Raw genomic sequence first — 17,708 nt, 5'->3', positions numbered from 1 at the left:
CTTTCACCCATCTTGCCCAGTACGTTTGCTGTATTATAAGAGAGTTTGGTGGCCGTAGGGTGTAAAAAAAAGGCGCGTATACAGTCTAGTTATGTAGCTTCGATACGTTTGCAGCACTTGCGGTCTTCATTAAATAGCAACCGCGCTACGTCCGACGACGACGCTCACGTGCACCGCCGCCGGGGGCGCGTTCTGAAGCACCTTCGGTTTCAGATTGACTGGTTTCTGGCAGTCATCCAGCGGCCCACAAGTCGCCATAGGCGGTCGGGTTACGTTATATCCGCCAGCGGCAGGCCAGATAGCTCAGGAATCCTTTTTTCACGTAATCCTTGCAAAGTGGGAAGCCATGCAAAACCTGCACGGACCTCTCCGCCGCATCGGCCGGGGGAGCGTCGCTTTCGTGGGCCGCTATTGCGCAGCTGGCGTGCGACCGTGGCGACATGCGGGATAACGTTTGTGCGCACTGCCTCCGTCGTGCGCGGGCCCGCTCGTGTGAGAGAGGCAATTGGCTACGCGGGGTCGCGGGTTCGGTTCTCGACCACGGCGACTGCAGGCCTCGACGACGGCGGCCCTCACCCACGGTGTTGAGGCCCGCTCGAGGCCGCGCCGATCGAGCGTAGTGATTCGACGGCCGACATCGCCTTGTCGAAATAATGCGTGCGCTCATCGAGTGAGAGCCGCCCCCTCGGCGACCATCTCGACTGCATTGCCCTCTTTAGGTGCGGCGCGCGGTGCAGCACGCGCGGCGCCGATGGGCTCTCGCCGCGGGCCTCGCGTGTCGGCTTCCGATCGGCGCGCCGGTCTCGACGCCGATTGACCACCGCGTGCCTTCCGAGACGCGCGCGCCCTTGACGCGAGTGGGCTAGAGTGGGCGACCCGATTGGCGCGGCGGCGGTGTCTTGCTGGCACCCTCGCCGTTTGAGAGGAGGGTCCGAGTAAACTCGTGGGACGGTGAGAGCTGCCCCGGGGACACCTCGGCTGTCACGGATTGCCCGAGAACTCGCTCGCCTGTGGTGCCATGAAACACGTGGTGTTGTTGGGGGCAAAAGAAATTTGTGGCCCACTACCAAAAGACGTCAGTGTCTTGCCAACCTAGGCACACAGCTCGGAGTTTGAAGGTGCAGTCTTTGCTACCTTACGTGTGCCATTTAGACACCCGTGGGCCGGCTGTACCTTCTCGTTGTAATCGTCGTGGTATATTTTATGTCCACTGCGGCACAAAAGTCTCGGCAATCCCAATGGCCACTGTCTTAGCCGAGTCCGTCCTATGCGTGCAAATTCCCTAATCTCGTCACACCGTCTGCTGCCCTCGGCGACGTTTCTCTTCACTGGGCACCCATTCTGGGACTCTTAATAGATCACTGGATATTTTCTCTGTACAGATTACACGACCTGCCCGACTCCACTTGCGCTTAATCTCGGCCAGATTATCAGCCATTTGCCGCGGTAGCTTAGTGGCCGTGCCGTCGCGCTGCTTAGGTCGAGGGTTCGATCCCGACCGCGGCTGCTGTATTTCGATTGGGGGTGCAGTGTAAAAAACCGCTCATGCACTTCGACTTGGGATGCACGTTATAGAATCTCAGGTGGTAGAAGACAGCGTGTGTGTAAGGCGTGCCGCATAACCAGATCGTGGTTTTGGCTTGTAAGAAAACAGAAGTTAACATTAGTTTTGTAGGATATCACCTGCTCCATTTGGCCTTATAGTCTATACTACCCTCTTCCTGCCTCTTAACATTACCACTTTGATTTTCATTTTCATTCTGTATGGGTGTTCCTTAACTTCTCGAGTTTCTTTGTCCTAATGTTTTTAAAAAGCCCCCATAGGTCACTGCTGGTAGAATGAATTGATGGTATACTCGCTTTGACTTGTCACGTGTGACCATGCCTGCAGTGGCGAACTGCGACCGTGCAGCTTTGCTGTGGCCTCCGTGCCGTGTACAGCCGAGGTTTCCCGGGCGTTGTCGCGGCCCCGCCGTGCACTGCCGTCGTTTACGCTCAGCGTTGATCGCGACCCAGCAGTGCGGGGACTGTCGCGAAAGTCGCTTCACGAGCGAACTACAGGCTGCGTCCCAATACTTAGCTGCCGTAGACGGCTAAATAGACAGCTAAGGAGACAGCGGCCACGTTTACTCTCGTTCTAAGCCTGGCTGAGCCGGCAGAAAAGACAGCTTCCCGAAGACGGTATCGAAACCAAAAGCTATGCAGGCTGCTGTCCAAGCAAGATGGCGGCTAAGGAGAATGCTTGGCAACGCGTAGAAGGTCCTCTGGCTATATATAAAGTCGCACGCACGCTTTCTTATGCGCTTAATGTTAATAAGAAAAAAGAACAACGCAGCAATAATATGTGCTTTCCTTAGCGTTTTCTTGTCGACTCTGGGTGTCAAGTCGCGAAGACGTCTTCCAAATCTTCTCTTGTGATCGAAGCGGTCTTCTTATCTGTTAAAGTATACTGCCTCCAATGCGTGGGCAGAACTGAAGCACACCCATTGTATATATGCATAAACATCTGCCTAGTCGCTGTGTTGTATATATGTATGTAAACAGCCCTGTTTGATGTTTACTCTGTCTCTCTGCTATGCTACCTTCCTGTCCTTTACTCGCCTGACATTAGGGGTGCAGTGACGCTGAAACCCTTGGCAAGAACTAAACGTCTCCTTGATGTTTGAAGGTGTGCTGACCTCTTTTCGAAAATACTGGCATGCCTTAGCCTTAGTTTTTCTAAAGTTAGTTTCGGTTTGGTTTGCCAGGCGGTTGTTGTGCCACGACTCGGAGTGGTGGGACCGGCGACGTTTGACACTCGCGCGGTCGCCTCCTGCATACGCTGCTACCCATTGTGATGTAGCGGCTGGAGGTGATCGACCGAGCGAGTTGTAGCGAGTGTCAAAACGTTGCCACGATGAACACTGCTCGAGCAAGGTATGTCGCCGAAGCCAACCTTAATTTCGTCGAGGGGACTTCGGGAATTGCTGCCTTGGCAAAGACGACAAGTCCCCTTGTCGAAATGTTCGCTTCGGCGACATTACCTGGTTCGAGCACTGTTAAATCAAGCCTCCACCTTCCTGTGAACTGTTCCCTTGTTTTGGAAAACGATGCAGTGTCCTGCTTCCAGATCACTATACTTTCGGTGTCTTAACGTAACGACAAAGTTAAGCCTAAGCTGGTTGTTTAAAGCTATTTATTAAATATTTAGGGCACTCTATCGCCGGCGAGTATTTTTGTTCTAGATTTTTAGGGGTCCCGGACCTTCATTTAAGGCAAAAAAAAATATAATAATAAAAAGAGTCTAAACGCGGCACGGTTTTCGATGTGTCGGGCAGCGTGCGCCGTATCGCGTCGGCGACCCACCGTGACCAAACTCGCCCCAGCCAGGTATTTCGCCTGCGTAACTGTGCGCGGACGGTTCGTTGCGATAGGCCAACGTTCATTGCCGCCAGTGTGTGCGAGCGGCTGGTCGCGCGTTCGGCCGCAGCCACTCCCGGCAGAGCGCGCGTACTCGGTGCCGTCCCGCCCTCGGCGCACACCACCCTCGGCGACGCCCATGCGCTTTCGTCTTGGCGCGTGCCTGCCGCGCCAAGACGCCCTCGCGGCGTACGCGCTGCGCCACACGACAGTGCGTGTCGAGCGCAACCGAACGTTGACGGAAGCCATTCTCGTCGCCTGGTTGTGCAGCAGCCGTCCGTTGGCCGTGTGGGCACAGCAGCAGCTCCTCCGGATCGCTCGCTGCACGGGTGTCGTTCTGCGAAAGTCCGGCAGTTCGTGTCCCGCGACCTCCTCGGAAGGAAGTTAACGTGAATGCCCCCGCTTCGTTGTCTACGTGTGGTCTGCGTTATGTAGGCGCAGATTGCTCGCCCTTTGGAGAGTTCTGTAGGCGTGCGCACGCGCTAAATTTTTTCGAACGGAGGTTAAACAGCGCGTATTAAACAAGGACACAAGGAAACAAATACCACAGACAAGCGCTGTATTTGTTTCCCTGTGTCCTTGTTTAACCTCAGTTCTAAATATGAACCAACTAGCTCTCATCAAGTGGCACGCTACTTTCTGATTTCCATTTGCCGGCACCGTTTATTTAAGCGTTACAGTTAAATAAATCGCGCCTGCGGTAACAACTCAGGTACACTTGGCGCGCGACACGAGCGAGAGCACGAGTTGGGTGCTCGACCGTAAAGCGCTGACGCACGCATTTAGGCGCGTGCAGTTCTTACAAGCCGACAGTTGTGCGCCATAATTTGAGTGACCGTTGAGATTGGCGCCAATGCCACACTCATGTTCGCGCGCGTCACCGGCGGCGCACATTGATCCGCGGCCCTTCCCCCGCGTGGAGCTGTGCACGGGCCAGCGCGTCTCGAAGAACGCCTCGCTCCAGAGGAGTGGATAAACGGCCGTCCGTCGGCACTGGTGTACTGCCGCCCAGGGCGGGGCTCCCGTGCGCAGTCTCGTTCTTCGGGCCTTTGCCTTTGAACGAGAGACGATTGTCTGGCTTCCCCGCGGTGACCCAGAACCGCTCTCTTTTGTTCCCCCTAGTGCGTGCGAGATGGTACGTCGCGCCGATCTGTTTTGTCGTCTTCTTGGCGATCGACATTACAACTTTAAAACTGGGCTACTGAGAAATCACGTTTCTTTTTTTCTCCTCCCAGTACGTAGAACTTCGATTTGAGAGCGTGACCCTGATTAGGCGGGAAAACATGAAGCTATTGTTTAAACAAGGGGAAAGAAGAAAGCTCAGTGCCCTTCCACTCTGTGAAGAAGGATGACCAGCGAAGGTGTGTATGTGGGCCCCGTAATGGCGAACTGCACGTCCGCCGCGGGTCGGCCCGGCATTGCACAATCTTTGGTATCGGCCCACTTATGGAGCGTGCTTAAAGGAAGCATGACACCCAATTTTCGATCGTAATATGTATTGTGTGAGAAAATCTTTGTACGTTTAAGAACACGTTGGCGAAACTTTAGCGCATTTGAGCGAGCACGCAATTTGTTAATTAAATTTTTTGTATTACACTCGTACGGCAAAGCAGTGGGGCAACACTGGCACGCTCCCGAGCCGTGATGTCACAGGCTACATGCCTGCTCAGCCAGCGCCTGTATGTTGTATATTCCGGCGAAGAATCGGTGTGTCGGCTGTGCGCGCATGCGGGAAACTTCTGCTTTGTTCAGCTTTCCATTGGAATTGTTCAAATTGCAGCGGCTGGAACAGTGCCACAGCGGTGCCTATGTGGTGCTTTGGGCTGCCAGAGCAAGCGGAGCAAGGAGTGTTCCGTATCGTTCTTCAGTTTCCCCGAGGAGCCCGTCAAGCGTAATTGCGGCTTGCGAGATGAATGTGGGCAGGAAGGACTGGCGTTCATCTGACGCTTTTGTTTTGTTCTGGCAACACTTCACGCCAGACAGCTACGGCGACGATTTGCGTCTGCTCGCCGAGTTTCGGATACCCGTGAAAAGCTGAGGCTGCGGCCAATGCGATGCCGACCGTGTTCCCGCACCGACCCATACGGCAGGCAGCGCCCCGGCCAAGTATAGCCTTGCTATTTGTTTTATCGATATCAAGCAAGTTCAAGTGAAAGTTCAGCCAAAGCGTACATCGCGCCAAATCCTTGCGCCGCGGACACATGTGCGCGGGCATTTGTTCACTCACATACGCTGCATGCAACTACAGTGGGAAAAAAAAGTAGTGGTGGGAAGGCGCGGCAGCTTAACAACGTAGTTTTGTTGAGTACGGATCCTAGAGAAATGCATGCCAGCAAACAATCTACGGGCCTAACAATTTGCATTGTACGAAGTAGCATCAGCAGACTTCGCCTCCCGTGTACGGATGGCTACGCGGTGCTCAAGAGTGCGGTAAAGCGCCAGCAGCATTTAGCGCAACACCAATGTTGCCATCTATGTTGACCACGTTTACTACGCGGTCTTCGTCCATGGCCACTGTTGCGTACTCCAGGGTAGCGTATCGTACTGCTGCCGAGTTGTAGCGACGCCTGCCTATCGAAGCTCGACCGACGTTACTATTGGGTAGCGTGGCGTTGTCGGTGGGCTGCAGGCATCCGGTAGACCATGGCGACCGGGCAAGGACGAGACGATTTCTAGTGCGAAACTTGCACGATTTATTCAAAGGTTGATAAAAGATGATGGGAAGAGATTGAAGGGATTAAAAGTACATTTCGGAGTCCCTTAAATAGGCTCTCTACAATCGTGGGAGGGATCTTGCTTCCGTCGACGTCACGTGAGCGGCACAGAGTCTGATTGGCGGAAAGAGGGCCCGCCTCCGGTTATACCACGCCTCTGGCGGTACCGAGCCTCCTGGAATTTTATACGCTTGTCCGTCTCTTTTGCGCGTTGCTGGTTCGTGGAAGTTCTCCTGTAGAGTTTGACCGTTTGAGGAAAGGGTCCCTCTAAAGTCGCGCGCGCGCGTGCGCGCGCGCTCGCGCACACGCACACGCACACACACACACACACACACACACACACACACACACACACACACACACACACACACACACAAAAGAGGCCTGTAAACACTGCGGGGCTTCCGGCAGACACTCGAGAAGGTCACGGGCGAATTAGGAAGTCATGCTTCATTTCGACGAGGCATTGTGGGAGAAGGTCGGGTGAAATTCCTTTCTGCACGTGGTGCCAGACGCCAACCGTAACACCACCGAGATTTGCGCAAGCCAGCCGGCGCGTGCAAATCTCGGAGGCCGTGTTTCGTTACTTGAGCTGGTGGCGATGAGGTCGAGGTCAAAATACACAATCGCTGCATGTTCTGCTCAAAGATTCCTCGGTTGCTTCATCACGTGAAGTTGGCAGTGTCCAAGACATGGCACGCGACATCTGGAGCAAATACGGCAAGAAACGGCAGCTATGTCCCCACCTCACATGGCGCGGTGGCTGATTTTGTAGCACACGATGGCTCGGTTCCATGTAGCGCACGACGTCACACATGGGTTGGCAATATGGCGGTGGGCGCCGGAGGGCGGGGCTTAGAGCCAGCGAGTTCTAGCTCATATTTCGGACAGAAGTGTACTTTTACTGCCCAGTTTTTATGCGTGTAAGCCATCATAAACCCTCTGCTGCTACAATGTCTCGCGGGAAACCGAAAATTGTTGGGTGACCGTGTCATGCCCCCTTTAACGCCTGCTTCACCTCCGCCGCGGTACTGCCCGGTTTTGCACTGTCTTCGAGATCGGCCAACATTTGGCGAGTTCTGTGTGTTCACGCAGACACTATCCTGGGGGGGAACTAGCCCTTAACAGCTTCGGTGTAAAATTGGTTACGTCTGTGTGTTTCTTAATAGAGTGTTTTAGTTGAGCGTGTTTACGCTCCGCTAAGCTGAGCGGAAGCGCGAATGCGCATGCGCCGTCCGCTTAACTATAAGCGGGCTAGCGGAGCGAGGAACGCGGTCCGCTTAGAAGCTGCCTGAGCGGAACGTGCCGCGCAGCGCTTTGGCTAGCGTTGGCGTCAGGTAGGATTGGATGCAGAAAGCAAGCGCGCTGGCTATCACTTGGTGTTCCCCAAGACGGCGCTTTATTTTCCATTTGATTAAAATGGACCGCCGGTAACGCATTGCAAGCGCACGTCTAGATACTTCATGGAGAAATAAGTTTATATATATATATATATATATATATATATATATATATATATATATATATATATATACGTTTTACTGTATAAGAGTGATCAATAGGCGTATTTATTTTCTTTCATTACCCTGAATTTGGCCAGGGGGCGCTGCAACTACCAAAGGTCCGCTCCGCTCCGCTCCGCTAACGTATCACTAAAACGTGAAAATCGCCCGCCGCTCCGCTGTGGCTTAGCGGGGCAGCGCGGAGCGGAGCGTACCGTAAAGACGATCAACTAAAACTCTGATTAATCAGTGACTAAAACTCTAATTAATCAGTGACGACGACGAACGCGGGAGCACTGGCACGAGCGTGTTCGCGCGGTGGCGCCGAGCGCCGCCAACGAGCCAGCTGTGGAAGGGGACGACGATGCTGGAGCCAATCCTGATGATGATGATAGTTTTGTGTTAACACACGGACACGATCCTCGGGAAAGTAGCCCTTAACCGCTTCGCTGTAAAACATCTTTTAGTGTGCAACTCGTAGGAAGAAAGAAAGAAAGAAGGCGACAGTACAGAGCGCACTTGAAATCGTCAGCGCTCTCTCTGCCGTTGTTTTTATCGCGACGAATTCTGAGGTAATTTTCACGTCTCCGTGCACTTCCTCTCACATCTCATGGTCGGGGGGGCACAAATAAGAAACGCTTCCTCGCTCGGTGCGCATGGAAATAGTTGCTCTCGTAGAATAAGCGGCTGTATACCTAATCACGGGACACCCATCGCCCGTTCGCATACCGGCGTGCTAACGAACCACATATACCTGTGCACCACCATTCGTTTCAGTTCGTGATTAGTACTTCTGTAATGTTCAAGAAATATCCAGGCTTGTGTCTAAATGCAGTGCAGCAAAAGGACGTAGTAAATCTTGCGCACACGGGCGCGCTTTCCCCTCCACTCACTCACGTGCGGGCACTCGCGGAGACGTGGCCAAAACTTGCAATTAAGGAAGTGTGGGCTATGAGGATATATATATTCGTCGGCATAACCAAACAGCGTCAGCTGGCGCCGCCTATGCGCTGTCGGCGTTTCCTCAACTGTGCGGACAAATAGCCACTCAGCCTGTTCAATTAATCAGATTTCACTGCATCTATCGCTCTAGCCTTTTGCCTATCTGATTTCGATTTTGTGCATTTGCAACCGCTATCACCGTGTTGTACATTACCTACGCTTGCAATGGTTATATCACTCTCTTCCTTGCTTTCTTTCCACGCATGCTCTAACCTTCTCTCACCTCGATTGGTGACCAGTTAATCCTCTCGCGGGGTGAACATCTTGGCATTCCGTGACAATGTGCTGAGTCGTTTCCGGACTTTGCAGCGCACACACAACATTAGAGAGTTTTAGAATTGGGGGCGCAAGGCACTGGGCCCCCAAGCCGCGTTGCGTCGGTTGCTCTTGGGTTTAGATGAACAGCAGAGTTTGAGGATTGGGTCGAGTGCAGGCAGCGTTGGGTTGAGCGCCCGGGACGCCGTAGTGTGGAAAATGGAAAGGTGCTTGGAAGAAAAAAAAAAAAAAAGAAAGAAGGAACCTCTTTTCTTACAAGTGAAAACTAACAGAATGCATTTTTGAGCAAAAAGAGCGAACAATGTAAGAAACGTAATCACTGTGTTAGTACCGGTTAGTATTACCAATTAAGTGTGCGATTCTAAGCCAAGCAAAGCCAATCGAAGCGAAGTGCTCTTAGTTGGTGTTTTCTTGTGACGTGCTGCGAAAAAACTGAGTTCACCCGCGTGAAATGGCGAAAATCAGTCGAATAAAGTTTGCTCTGCGACCACCTGCTGTACGTCATCACTGTCACCCGCGAGGGCGGCCCAAGACGGCTTGGGGGCCCACGCTAGTTATCGATTTTTGGGTCTTGGGTTAACGCGAACGCAAGAACCCAAGACTGGCTTTGGTTCTGCGCATGCCCACTTGTGGCGCGCAATTTTCTTGGGTCCCCAAGCCGCTTGGGCCCCCAATTCTAAAGCTCTCTATTGTGTGTAGAAACAGCTGCGGATCTTTGAAGGCTTTGCTTTTGCTGGTTGCGTGCGGTGGAAGCTACTGCGGGGGCCGGAAACACGTCAAAGGCGTCGGGTTTTGGACACCGCCTATCGTGCTTCCTCCATCATTGTTTGCGTCGCCTTTGCTGCGTCAGGCTTTGGCGGTGACCGAAGCTTTCGAGAGGTCGTCTCGCAGGGAGGCGGCAGTATACGAAAATAAAGATGTACATAAATAAAAGCGAGGCTTTTGTACACTGCTGGCTTTTTTCAGCGCTCATGGTTTGACATGCCTTACTTTCGGCGCCTGTCGCAAGCATGCAGAGCGCGCGGGAACTTTTTTGATGGCATGCGATCTGCGAAAGCGCTTAAACTACACTTGAGCTGCCCACGCTCGTTCCGCCGAAGCGGCCCGGCGGCGTAGCTGCGTAGTGGCGGTGCACCCGCGTCTGAAGAGCCGCTTGTGCACCGGAGGGCATGCGCGGCACCGCTGAGGCGAAGACGCGCACGGTGCGCGAATAGCCTGCCGACTGGCGGCTTTCGCGCGTATGTGGCGTGGGAACGACGCGTGCGTTTCTCGGCGCAGCGTCACGGCCGCGCTGGCGGCTGCAGGGGTGGTTGTGGCCCGGACGCCAGTTTTCGGCTGCACGGGCGGAGCACTGCGGCTCGGCCTTTGCAGCCGGCACGTCGTCGGCCTCTGCGTCGCACGATGGGAGGCATTTCGCCCGAGCATTCGATTAAACGCTCGGCAGCCGTCGTCTGTCCACAAGCGATGTTGCGCAGCAAGTCCGAGCGGCAATCTTTTAACGACTCGGTAGACGGTCATACGGGCACAACTCGTACTTTTTCCCCTGTTCTAAGGGGATCCTGAACCATGCTTGGTGAAAAAACTGTGGGGGCAACTAAGCAATTCTTATGGTGCGTAAATGCGAGAGCATTACTCTTCGCCGAATGGATCGCCGAGATTAATGCTGCTGCGTTATGTTTCCGAGTGTGACGTTGCTGCTTACGAGATCTCAACGACGCAAACCGGCCAAACCGGACACGCACTGGCCGTCTATGCAACGGTCGTGATGGCCCGTACTCACTTACACGCCGTGCGTCGCAGCGTTGTTGTTGGTCCCAGTGCGGGCCAGGAGCCGCGTTGCAAAACGTAGACAAAATCACCGGCCCGAGGTTTCCACCAGAATTTCGAAGCGTCACCGCTATTTGCTTGACCGCCATAACTGCGAGCATGGAGGAAGGAGCACGGGAAGCTGTGTCGGGCGTGTTTAGTCCGCGGACCCGTTCTCCCCTGCGCCAGGCGGAAGTGCCCGGCGGCGCGCGCCCTTTCACTCGCTTGGCGGCGGCTCCGCGCGGATTGAACCAATTAGGCTGTTTCCCAGACGAGAGAGGAATTGTGCGGCCGCCGTTCACTTCTACGCGCCGTTTCCCGGAGGCGGCCGTCACAGGCTGCGTGCACCTCGGCGTGCACACGGTAGGCACCTGTGGACGACGGAGTGCGGGGAGAACTACAGTTCCTCGTGCGGCCAGCTTGCGAAAGGTTCGGCACGGAGGCCATGTCAACCGTTTAGTGCCACTTCTCTGTACTTGTAGTGGAGAGAGACCTACTCGGAAAGAAGGCAGCACCGAGTTTTTTTCCTTCGAAGCGAAGGGACGCCGCCGCTTTGTGCTCCTATACGGAAACGCTGCTGTTGTACGGCTTACGCACGACGTGTGTAGAGCGCTCAGACGCATTAACTTGGCTGCGCCGTCGCGTACGTTATGGAAATGTAGCTCCGCTTCCCCGTGCCAGCAGCGCCCATCGCGTTCGCCCAAGTCTGCTGCTTTTCCAATCGGGGCAACACTTTCGCCCTCGTCTGTGCATTCGTTATCGATGGCGTCGAGCCGCGACTCGTCAAGCTGCTGTCGGGTGGTGAACGCAGATGTTCGGAAGCTCCGTTTGTCTGACTCGTGCGGCTGCGTATTTGCACCGAGATCGGACGAGCGTGTCGTCAAATGCTGACGAGAAACAGTGTGGTTAACACTCGTAAGCTTTACTCTCCAAAAATTATTGCCAGCGGAGAAGTACCTTATAAGGAACGAGGCGAAGACCTAGAAGCGCAATCGTAGTCGGGTGCGGGCAGACCTGTGACACACATATGTAACGTTCCTAAAGCTTTTGTATGTTTATGTAACGTTCTGTTGCACCACATGTGGCTACGCATTCGTACTAAACTTTGCATTTATCAGTCTTTTAACTGCTTATGCCGCATTGATACACCAAGAAGGCGCCACCTGCTGCAAAGGAATAAGCTTTCGTAACTGTTGAATGTGACCCGCCGCGGTATATAGCTTAGCGGCTATGTTGCTGCGCTGCTAAGCGGAAATCCCGGCAGCTGGGGGCGAAATGCAGCAACGTTCGTGTCCCGTGCAGTGGAGGCACGTTAAAAATCCCCTGGTGGTCAAAATAAACCCGGAGTCCCCCAGTACGGCGTGCCTCATAATCAAATAGGGGTTTTGGCACGTAAGACTCCGGAACTGGATTCAACTGTTCAATTTGGGCAGACTCAGCAGGTAGGCGAGCCTCCCTCCTCGCTATCTATTTTAGTGAGAGGGTCTGACTTAAAGAGGAACGCATCGGGGCTCGACGGATCCCTGGAAGTGTCGACATTGCTTTGGAACAACGCGTTTCGCCATTGCATGACGCCCCCTCGGTCTGCGGATATCATGATGGCTCCCTCTGGCCCATTGTGATGCGGCCGCAGCGCCGCTCCGTCCGGGCATGTATAATAAGCGCAGTGTGTGTGTGCGTGCTGGCGGCATGCGTAACAGACGGCGTGGGCTGCGCAGCTGTTGGCCGAAGACGCGGCGGAGGCGGGCCGACCTCGAAATAGCGTCGCCCGCGGCGCCACCGCGCGCGCCCATTCTGGCGCCAGCCGCCGATCGAGCCGCACCGACGGACGACGCCAATGGATTACCGCTAGCGCACCGGCCGCGCTTCCGGGCACGCAACGCTTCCTCCGCAGTAGTTGTGTGCGGTGCGCGTGCTTGGCGTGAGCCGTCGATCGCCAGCGAGGGATGCGGCTCTACTACTGCGACTCCGGCGTCGTCCAGTTTGCCGGTGAGCGGCGGCGTTCCCCTCCCGGCAGCGTAGCGCGTTGCACTGCTTCCACCTTGGGCCGCGCGTTGCGATGACCGGGCCGCCAGCGCGCATCGTTTGAGGCAAGTGCTTTTGCAGGCGTCGCAGCCATCGCGCGAGCACCGACTCGGCGTCTCTGCTCGCGATATAAATTCGTCTTATCAATACACCTCTGCGCACCCGCTGAAATGATCTCAGCCCGCCGATTCTCTCTGCGCCCATGCCAACGCGTGCTTTCTCGATGTTTCCTCGCGGGGAAGGAGCGCTTTCTCAGCAGGACGCATGCTGCGTGCATCCGCGCTATTGGTTGCAAGCTGTCGATGGAGCAGGTACAACGTGGTCCGATGCCTTCGTGTAATCAATCGATGGTCGCTAGCGGTGTGCGACTGAATGGCTTGTCTAAATTGCAAAACTTGCGATCTATATCGGAGGTGCACCTGCGTGTCGCGGTAACTTCGTGGTGGAAAAACGAGTAGAATCGTGCCGTGCTGTCACTCGGCGAGACGGCGGGATGGTGGTGTTGGTAGAAACATTTTATTCGAGAAGTTAATGAGAGAGTTGCTTGCTGTGCGCTTGAGTGGCAGCCCTTAGTCCGGGATGCCATTGGAGATGGCCGCTGCCCGCTCGTGCGCCACCAAGGAACGTTGAGCTTCCAAGGTAGAGCAGCCGAGCAAGTACTCCTCCCAAGCCTCTCTAGTAGGGATGGGGTAAGATGATGAGAAGGAGAGTGCAGTGGCAGGGCACGAAGCCACAGCGTGAAAGGTATCGGCGAGGACCTGACAAGTCGGGCACGTGTCTGAGATTTCGGGCAGAAGTGCTGGGCGACCGCCGGACTAAGGAAAGTATTGGTCTGAAGGCGTTAGTGGTCGTTCGTCCGCTTTCGCAAACCGCGTGCAGGGTCAGGGTAGAGTCGGCGCGAAGTGCGATAATAATCCAAGATATCGCTGTAGCGTATGAGACTCGAGTTGCCAGGATCCGGCGCGGGACATGAAGGGGCAGCGGCCCGGGATGCGGTCGACACTGCGCCACACGTGATGCGCGACGTGTCACGTGCAGGACTCGCAGGTGAACCACCACGCTATGCACGGCTTTTTTTTTTTTTACATCCAGCGAAATGCAGCTACCATACGCTTATGGCAGTGGCGGATTACCGCATTAATCAAATTTTGGAAGAGCTGTAACTATCTTTACAGCGAAGCTGCGCACCTCTACTCCCCCAATGCATTTGTCGTGTCCGTGGGCAAAAATGTGGTTAATGCAGTTAGTGCAATACTGGGCCGACCCGCGGCTGAGGTGAAACAGGCTTCAAGCATTCCGCGCCTAATGAAATAAATAAATCAAGATGCATTGTTTCAAGTCGATGGGTATACGATGGGTATACTGTGAACAGCACATGTACTCACGAGCAGGAGGCGCTGTCATATACGCAAAGGACAGGACGTATGTACAGCCACACACCCTTGACTCATAAGAGGACAATGCCACCGACTGTGGGGATGGCTGTACCGTGTAAGCGAAAGACGGAATTGTGATATTCACTGTGCGTATATCTCCAGGCACACCCAAGTGTGATATTGAGAAGTTCATGACCACGCACTTGGAATGGGTAGGCCGTGATGACATTACCCTTGCGATCATCGTTGGAGACTTCAGTGTGAACATTTAAAAACTATATAGACAAGAAACGATTCGCCAAATTTGTGCTCGAAGAGTTTGGTTTGAAGTGCCACACCAATCCAAGTCACTCGACAGCGGTGCCGTATAGATTTCATTTTGGACAAGGTTCTATCTGAGGTTGTAACCGAACCAGTCAGTGTATATCACAGTAATCACAAAGCTATCTTCACTGCCATTAACAAATGATGAAAATATACCGTTGCCTAACAGTCCATGACGTGCTACAGCTTCGCTCGTCATCCACCTTCGCAGAGTGGAATGGCTCTACGATTTTTTTTTTTTTTGGTGGGGGCGGGGTGCGTTTGGTTTAGGAGGCGCCGCGCACGTGTGATGCGCATATGCCTCCGGGAGTCAAACCCGCGGTTCGCCGCCGTCGCCCCCCTCGTGCGGTGCCCGAGCGGGCCCCAGGGAAGGGGGCGCCCGGTCGCTATAATAGGAGTATCCCCGGTGCGTGGCGGCCTGAGCCGGGGGTCAATGCTCCCGGGCCACGAACCTGACACGGGTGGCTCGGTCATTGCATCCGCGGAAGGCGCCACTCTCGTCGGGCGTTTAGCGTCGGTCGCCCCTGCAACCGTGGGCGCCTCCCAAGCTCCTTCCACCTTGACCCCGCATCCTTACCGTTGCAGTCCCTGAAAGTTATCTGTTATCGCCTCTGATTGAGGGCATACAAATCCAAGTCCTTTCTAATCCTGGAATTCGAACAAGACGTTTCGAACGTCTCGAGTTAGGGCAGTTGTCGAAGTTGTCAGCAAAAAAGACCAACTATCGCTCCGCCTCTGTGGCGTCGTCTGGAGGTTTCGACAGCGGAAGCCTTCCGACAGTGACGGTATCCGGCCGCTCTGTAAACTTGTGACGGGACACGCGTGGGGAGACCAGTACGGGCACGTCCTGCCGCAAGAGGTGCGCGCCCTGTCGGTTTCGACCGGCGGCGGTCATTGCAACCATCGGTGCCAGTTGCATTCAAATTTTTATATGAATGCTACAAAGAAACAGCACTATGCAGTAGACACGATATATATATATATATATTGCTTGTAAAAATGGACAAAGACTTCTTCCAATGCAACTGCTGGAATAATGCGAAAACTTCCAACCGGCATCTTAAACACATCGAGGCCAGAAATTTCTATCTTGCTACAACTGAGTTGCATCTCTCGTTTATGGGTGCGATATCAGACATATCGCCCATTCTACCCGCAAGTACAGTGCCGCGATTCCGACCATCCGAGGCCGCTGTTTCTTCTCGTCGTGTCACGTTACGCTTTTGGAGGAGGAGCTTCGGAATCACACATTGGGCTGACTTGTGACGGCACGCATGCGCGGACGGGTGGAGAGGAGGGTTCACTTTTGTTGGTATTGTGTTAGTCATTGCTCCCCGACTTGACGTGATTGTATGCTCGAGACGGGCAAAATAATTAAACGAGACGACACAAAATCACGAACGAAGCTGGACTGACTCAAAAAATAAAATAAAAAGCACTCCTTATGCCTATTTAAATGGCGCGCCGACCAGAAACAAACATCGGCGGCGGCGCCTTCAGCTCGCCCACCTCGCGCGCTCGGCGTCTCCGACCGAGAGGCGCGCGTGGCGACACTCCGCACAGTCTTCGAGCACGGACGGTCGAGTGCAAGAGGGGAAAATTGAAAGTGCCAGCGTGACTCATTTGCGCATAGGCCTTTTGCAAGCGTGCCTGTAGTCGTCCTCTGAGAACGAACGCATTTACCTTTCGCACGTATTGTGCGAGGGTTTAGCCCCATTCATCGGTTGATGTACGTGCTTATGAGAAGCTTCTCTAATAATGCGTAGGCGCGGGAGGCTTTCGTACGCGAACGCACTGTCTCGGCACCTGCGCCCGCAAGAGCGCGGGGAACGTATCCATCGCTCCCGGAGTGCTACAGCCGCGAGCGCCCGCCGATCGGCGAACCTAAATGATTTCGCGTCGTGTTTTCACAACACCCAGTGCGAGCGGAGGTGGGGCACTGCGGACAATTGAGTGCGTGGCGGCTCTTCTTCCCCGCTGCGTTGGGGTGTGAGGCATGCGCGCTTGGGCGTCTGTGCGCGACCAATCTATGTGACACGAGTGACTGTAGACTAAATGCAGATTTAATATTAAATTTACCAAGACTGTCTAGAAAATGTACCAAGTACCGTCCTGTCGTGTATTCGATAGTCGCAGCGCCATTACAGAATGTTCTCTTTCAAGAACGAATAGTCTCTTGGCTGTCCCAGTGTTTCTTTGTTTTCTCTCCCAAGGGATAGGCAGTCGGCAGATCCGCGCGCTGTCTCTCCTTGGTTTGTGCATTCGGAGAGGCGCGTCCGTTTGGTGGCTCCTCCTCGGCCGGTGGCACGCAAGTTCGCGCAACTCGCGCGTGGCTGCAGCGAGAACCGAGAGAGCTTCCGCCACAAAAAGCGTGCAGCGCCCGTCGAAGCTACCGATGCCGCTCGCTAGGCTGTCGGCGCGTAGTGACGGTTTGTGTCTGGCCGGCGATCGAGAATGCGTGACAGCAAAAGCGGCGTGCCGCGTACTGCGACAGACCGTGTCTACGTCGTGCGACGCAGACTGACGCAGTTCCGGCTCCTGCAGTGCACACGGCTGGGGGGTGGCCCTCCCGAGAGTCTGGCGTCTGGCAGCGTGAAGCGACGCGAGGTGGGGGAGGGGGGGGGGGGATCTGCGCGAGAGGTCCGGTTGACAGCACGCTATACTGACCGAACGAACGCTTATAGTTGAGAGGCCTCCATTGTGCGCCGCGTGATGAAATATTCTTGATCCTCAATTTGTGGTATCGCTTCCGAAGGTTCGTGGGTCCTTCACCTCTTCGCGAGCGGTAGTCTCGATATTTCGTGATTTATTGAACCTTTCTCACCCAGTCAGTAATGCTCCCGTGGCGGCATCTCATCCACGGCGAGCCGGTGATTCCGCTTCGTTCCGGCTGCACACGGGACGAGTTGTTCCGGCGTTGGCGCGAATCTGTCGGCGCGGCGAGGAGCGCCCGCCGTGGCCGCAGCACGTTCCACACCGACCGCGTGGGAGGCTTGGGCGCCGTCGTTGCGTGGTTCCGGCGGCGACTCCTCGCGCCTATCGCGTATACACCTGTCGCCTCCTCCGCGGGTGCGCCTCATTTGCATAGTGCGCGACAGATCCGTTTGCTGCGGCCTCTCCTCGTCGGGCCAAGGTCCCGCGCGGGCGACCCACGCTTCTCGAGTCTGGGTGTCGCCTGCCGAAGAGTGCTGCGAGAAGACGAAAGTGTCGTGCTCCATTTTGTTGTCAACGTTTATTCCCCTTGCAAACGCGTCAAGCCTCTTAGGAAGGGGCTTTTGGTGGAT

At 54.7% G+C, this 17,708-nt stretch overlaps 1 protein-coding gene across 16 annotated transcripts in view; it reads left to right on the top strand.

Moving 5' to 3' along the window:
• The window catches only part of LOC126521214 (uncharacterized), a 145,635-nt gene that overhangs the window by 16,281 nt on the left and 111,646 nt on the right, over window positions 1-17,708 (top strand). For 2 of the 16 annotated variants that reach the window (XM_055065792.1, XM_055065790.1), the window contains exon 1: window positions 4,733-4,760. The exons of 8 other annotated variants lie outside the window; for them this stretch is intronic. In XM_055065792.1, coding sequence (XP_054921767.1) covers window positions 4,748-4,760 — 13 coding nt within the window. In that variant the 5' untranslated portion in view covers window positions 4,733-4,747. 6 more of the 16 variants (XM_050169838.3, XM_050169834.3, XM_055065794.2 and 3 more) reach the window with 4 other exon arrangements.

Source organism: Dermacentor andersoni, chromosome 6, assembly GCF_023375885.2.
Source record: "Dermacentor andersoni chromosome 6, qqDerAnde1_hic_scaffold, whole genome shotgun sequence".
In the NCBI taxonomy this organism is placed as follows: domain Eukaryota; kingdom Metazoa; phylum Arthropoda; class Arachnida; order Ixodida; family Ixodidae; genus Dermacentor; species Dermacentor andersoni.
Note: the sequence above shows the minus strand (reverse complement) of the source record. Positions and strands in the feature narration are given on the sequence as shown.